Source organism: Vigna unguiculata, chromosome 6 (assembly GCF_037176805.1).
Source record: "Vigna unguiculata cultivar grain cowpea cultivar isolate G323 ecotype 2 chromosome 6, ASM3717680v1, whole genome shotgun sequence".
Lineage (NCBI taxonomy): Eukaryota > Viridiplantae > Streptophyta > Magnoliopsida > Fabales > Fabaceae > Vigna > Vigna unguiculata.
The window spans coordinates 14119760-14125767 of NC_140797.1; the positions used below are offsets into that span (position 1 = coordinate 14119760).

Sequence of the window (6008 nt, forward strand, 5' to 3'; positions counted from 1 at the left end):
TGATTAAGAAATTAAAATAATGAAATGGTTTATACTAGACAACAATCAAGAGAAAATATACCAATGTGTGTCTTGAAGCACTTTAAATTTTTTATAAATTTGTTGTATAATATACAAAAAGAAGTAGCATTATTGGTATTTTCTAATTTAGAAATTGTTATCCACTTAATTGTTTTCTGCTATGTCAGTAAATAAATATTATTTGAACACCTTTGACATGTTTGATAAATAGATTTTAGGTTTTTTATTTTTTTTTATTTTTAAAAAAATATGACTTTACCGGCAGTTACAACTGTATCTAAGGAATTAAATATAATCATTTTAACCACCAAGTATGTTGTCCTAAATTTTGTGTCGTTAGTTTTTGTGTGTATGTAGTCTTAGATCACAAGTCTTAACCGTTTGTGGCATCTGTGGGAGAGAGAAAGCGTGGAGTATTTCAAGTTGGGTGATCTTTGGAATTACTATGACGAATGGAGTGCTTATGGAGTTGGAGATCCCATCTCCTTGACCAGTAGTGATCACCAGATATTCACAAGCAACAGTTTCAGGTAGAATACCATGAATTAAATCATCATAACTTGTTTACCATTTTGAGCTTCCACCATGAATAATATTTAGTTCTATGCATAGCTTGAAGAAAAATTAAATTGAAACAGTGAAAAAGAAAATCTGATTTTGAGTTTTCTAATAGAGTGCACCACCATTTGGGTGAGATAGATAATGTTAATTTGATATGGTCAAAAAGATAGGCGAAGCAAGCTTGGGAGATGCATTTTCTGTGAATCTATGTGAGTTGCTTCTTGAACTATCCGACAACATCATTTGTAAATGTGCTCTTGGACAGAAGTACACTAATAACATGGCCAAAGAGCTTGCAAGGAGGTTGATGATTCAACTTGCAGCTGACACTTGGGGATCTGATGTAATCATCTAAAATTGCAAGCACTGTGTGTATGATTCTTCTGGTATTTTCTAGGACAACGATAGTTTAGGGATCTCCATGTTTTATTGAGTTGAGGGCCTTTACAATGGTCCTCCAAGTGACCCAAACTCAAAGTTGATCACCTTTAACCCTGAAGCATGAGAAGGCAAGCGTTTAATTGTTTGCATACTGTAGTTGAATAGCGAAGCATAAGATGCATAATTTTCTTTGTTGTTATTGTCAATATAGTTCTCTCTACCTTTGTTTTCTTCTCTTGCAATATAGTTTCCAATCGGTGGAGTGATATCTAAGCAATATAGTTTCCCACTTTGCTGGAAGTCATGCGAGATCCACATGTAGTTGTATATGGTTTTACTTATGAAGCTGAGGCTATACAAGGATGGCTTGATGGTGGTAATGACAACTCACTAATGACTAATGATAAGCTTGACCCTCACAATCTTGTTCCCAATTATGCTCTTCGTTCTACAATCCATGACTGGCTTCAAAACCACTTATCTAGTGTTTTTCTCCCATTTTAATTGAATTGTATATCTACTATTTACAGACATTTCTAGGAAAGAAAGTTATCATTTCATTTTGTTAGCTTGGATCAGGTTCTTCAATCACAATTTATACTTATCGTCTTGTATAGGTTAGACAACAACATGATTATCCTACAATAGTTCTGAAGTACACATTATATAAGATATATATTAGAACGACTCTTTATGTGATTATGTTTATTTTTCGTTAGTTTTATATAAGGAAATTTTGATTCATGTGAAGGAACTGTCTAAATTCGATAGCAGCATTAATTTTATAAGGTGAGAATCTCAAATAGTCATGATGTGGTTGGTTATTCCTTTATGTATGGGTTTATCTAAAGCAAATAGTAACATAGTGAAAAGAGATTTAATTTTTTTAAAAGGGAATGCTTGAAATTGGAGCTTAAATGTATCTTATTTGTGATGATTTTTAACCGTCAAAATGTGATATATTTTGTGACGGTTTTTAACCATCAAAATATGATGCATTTTGTGGCGGTATTTAACCGTAAAAAATACGATGCATTTTGTAACGATTTTTAATCGTCAAAAGATGATGCATTTTGTGGCAGTTTTTAACCGTCAAAATATGATGAAATATAAATAAATTAGACTACATTTTGTGGCGGTTCTTAACCGCTATTATTTTTTTTTTCTAACAATACCAACAGTTAGAATATTCTTGTCACAATCTGTTTTTGACATTCGTAACCGTCATAAATGTCATTTGTGATGGGTTTTAACCGCTAGAACTTGTAATTTTAACCGTCACAAATATTCACTTTTTTTGTAGTGAGAAGAGACAGTGTTCTTCTCCAACTAACTGATCTATACTTTTATCTTTTAAATAGATCTGGTAGAAAAATGTTTCACATTTTTTTCATTTCTTTATATCGCTAGTTTTATGTATTCATAATCAGTAATTTTATATATTGAAATATTGTGTATCTTTTGATATTTAGTTAAGCTAAAAGGAATGTTAAGGTTATCGAAAAATCAGAAGAGAAAATTCAATGAAGTCTCAAATTGATACTTTAATTTTTTTTTTTGTAAATTTTTTAGACGTTTAACACCATTCTTTATTGGTTTTTCTATTAATTTAAACTTTTTATATTTAATTATATTTTATATTTTAACAACATTAAAATATTTTATCATTTAATTGTTTTTTAACTTTTATTCATGAACATTAAATAAAATATTAAACGTAGCAGTAATATTTATGAGCATTTTTATTCTTTAAATAAAATAAAATTGTATTGAAGGTTATCATGTCGAATTTGATTTAATATCATAATTAATAATAAACTTTTACGACATTCGATGTATATTAATTATCCTTAACTAGTGTCCTAGAATAAAAGTCTTTCGCATCATGAATTTCTTCACATCATATATATATATATATATATATATATGTGTGTGTGTGTGTGTATGTGTGTGTGTGTATATATATATATATGTATATATATACATATATATATATATATGTGTGTGTATATATATATATGTGTATATATATATATAATATATATGTATATATATACATATATATATATACATATATTATATATATATATATATATATATATATATGAAATAAAATAATAATAAATAAAACAAGAAGATGTCATGTGATCGATTTCTAAAGTCTGTGGTACTGCATTGGTATTGATAGTAATAACGGTGCATTGTTCAAATTTCTTGTAAAGTTACCATAAAAAAATAGGCTTTGTATTGACAGTAATAATGGTGCATTTCATGGTATTGGTAGTACTAATCTTAATAAATGTAATATATGTGTATGAACAAACCATTGGTGCCTCTTGATAGTGAATGCACATTAGTAGGAAACATGAGTAAATGGGAGAGAGAAATAGAATATTATTGAAAGGAGAAAAGGTAGCATGTCTTCATATAAAGTTTGCCTTATATAGGCACAAACAGAAAGAGAAAGAAAAAACTTAAACTGAACTTAATTGTGTAACAGAAATACTAGGACAGGCTCCTCTTGATCGTTGAAAGGGAATTTAGGTTGTATATTTTGACAACCAATGATGCATATTGCTTTAAGATAGAAGAGATAGTAGGTTTCATTTTTGGGATCGTATTTGTTCAGAATGAACTAATTTAAAGAAGCAATTTATTATTGGAGTTGCCCTCTGTTTGGGGCCTCGCTCAGGCGAGAGTGACCCGCCTAAGCGAGATAACCCTCTAGTTTAGGCGAGATCCTCTAGCTTGAGCGAGTACCACTGCAGAGTTGTGTTTACTTCTCTTTTCTAAGTGAATGAACTGTTATTAAATGAAAGAATGTGATACTTGTTCATGCTATGCTTGGATTATGGTGACTGGTAGTATATATGCATAGATATATGGTGAAATTGCATGGAATTGGATTATGAAAGGATGTGGTTAAACTAGAATTTCAAGGGAAATTCTAAGAGAAATGTTTTAGTATATGTATGGATATGAGGACTCAGTTTTGGTGGTATTCTGACGCTCCAATAACCATTAAGACTCATGTAGAGTATAAAGGATTATGTCGGAAGGAATAGTAGGAGGTCCAAGTCTATGGACCCGATCAGTCATAGACGCGAAGGGGACTTACCTTCGGAGTGGTTGGGTGATAACCCCTTGTGCCCAAACTCTGCAGAGTTTGGGAATCGTCACAGGTGCAAGCCACCAAGAGCTCCAATGTCTCTTACATAATCTAGATATCGAGTCTAGAGTCATGTATATGTACTTGATAGATGTGATGAGTCCTTGATTGATATCTATTATTGAACTGCATGATTTCTTTTAATCAAGTTAGCTTACCCTTTTTGCCTATGTTTGTTTTCTTTGTGTTCTCTTTTCCATTTGCAATGATCGCCTTCATTTGGTGTGAGCAGATAAAAGTACAGGTGAAGACACTCTCCTCCTGGATAGGAGTTGATTTGTGGCATAGAGATCTAGCAGTAGTATTTACTCCATGTTTTGCTTAAACCTTAGGTGTTTTGTTAACTCTTTCTTAGTGTAGGCTGTAATTATAGACAGTGCATGTATAGTTATTTTAGATTACTGTATTGATACTTTATATTAGTCTACTCCTACCATCTGCTTTGATTAATCATAATATAATGTTTTGTTTAGTAGCGTAAATTAAAATGAGATGTTACATAAATATTCTTTTAATATAATTAATATGTTCTAGGTGTAGATTTATCTTTCAAAATGCCTCATCAATTCATCTTCATCTTGGGAAGAGAAATTAATTAAACTTTGACACTAGTTTTTTATACACTCATAAATTTTATTATTTTATTTCAAAAATTTCTTTACATTCATTTTTATTTATTAAATATAATATTTTATTTAGAATTTAGTAATATAAAATTAAATAATATTAATCATGTGATTGTCTTACCATCAAACGAAGGTAGGACAATAATGTTATTGATACTATTTAATTTTAATGTTTTTTAAAACTCTCTTAACAATTAGCATTTTCTGTAACAATCTTGAAACTAGATTATTTAACATTACAATATAGGGGACCAATATGTATTTTATCTCATTTTTTCTTTATAAACATAACTTTCTTTTTCAAAATAAACATATGAATATAATATCTGCCGAAAACACAAATAGAAAAAAGTATAGATTTCATTACAGAAAATGAAAAATTTATCTCATGTTTATTAACAAACGTAAAAAATGTAAAATGTAAACCCCATTTCTTTTTCAGCTTATATGTGTTTGGGCCTAGCTTTTACGTAGGCCCAAGGCCAGGCCATGAAAGGGACCCCCAATACCCTGTCTAGCCTCTCTCACTCTCACTTTGTCTCTTTTTCCAAAAACCCTTCTCTCTTCCCTCTCTCTACTGAAGTAGGAGCTCTGCTAGGGCACAGGAAACCTTCCTCATTTGAGCTAGTCAAAATTCATTCTACCTCCAAGTAAGTCGAACTTTGAATCCCCTTGGTCCTTTCTTCACGTTTTTACTATTTGGGTACGTTGGTTTGATTAGGGTTTAACCTCCTACCTCTGTTTTGTCCTGGTTTTCATGTTTCAGCTCACTGCTCTAGCTCTTGGAGCTGTGGTGCTCTTTGATTGCGGACTTGTTGTGTTTGCTAGCGTCTAAAAAGGTAAGGGAAGCTAGGTTCTTTTTCGTGTTTTTGAAATATGTGGTTTGTTTTCGTTTCTATTTTATGCTTAAATGATTGGAAAATGTTAGTTTTGGTATATTTCTGAGTTAGGGATTCAAATATTCATGAAACTGTGATGTTTGACGTCTTTTTTCGTATTCTAATGTGTCGCACAGTCGCTGGGTGAGTGCCTTGGCTCGCTGGGCGACTGTGTATTTTTCTGATATGCGCAGTTTTAGTAAAATTGACTTTCCCGACTCATTAACCATTTGATTGAGCTTAAATTTTGACATTTGGTTCATAACATGCTATTTTATGGTTTGACCGGTTGGATCATCAATTAGATGTCTGTAGCTTAAGAAATGTGTCACGCATTACTACAGTGATTTTGGTTTTGTGATAATAAATTTT

At 31.2% G+C, this 6008-nt stretch overlaps 1 protein-coding gene across 1 annotated transcript; it reads left to right on the top strand.

Annotated features, from left to right (window-relative positions):
• Positions 1-736: 736 nt before the first annotated feature.
• LOC146885538 (U-box domain-containing protein 70-like) lies at positions 737-1467 on the top strand. Its single transcript, XM_085674978.1, has 2 exons — positions 737-925; positions 1246-1467. Exons 1-2 carry the CDS (start codon positions 737-739, stop codon positions 1465-1467), a joined length of 411 nt encoding a protein of 136 aa, XP_085531104.1.
• Positions 1468-6008: the final 4541 nt, after the last annotated feature.

Coding starts and splice junctions, on each gene's coding strand:
- LOC146885538 (XM_085674978.1), top strand. CDS start 737: ATGGTCAAAAAGATAGGCGAAGCAAGCTTGGGAGATGCATTTTCTGTG. Junction 926..1,245: donor CTGACACTTGGGGATCTGAT/GTAATCATCTAA, acceptor TAAGCAATATAG/TTTCCCACTTTGCTGGAAGT.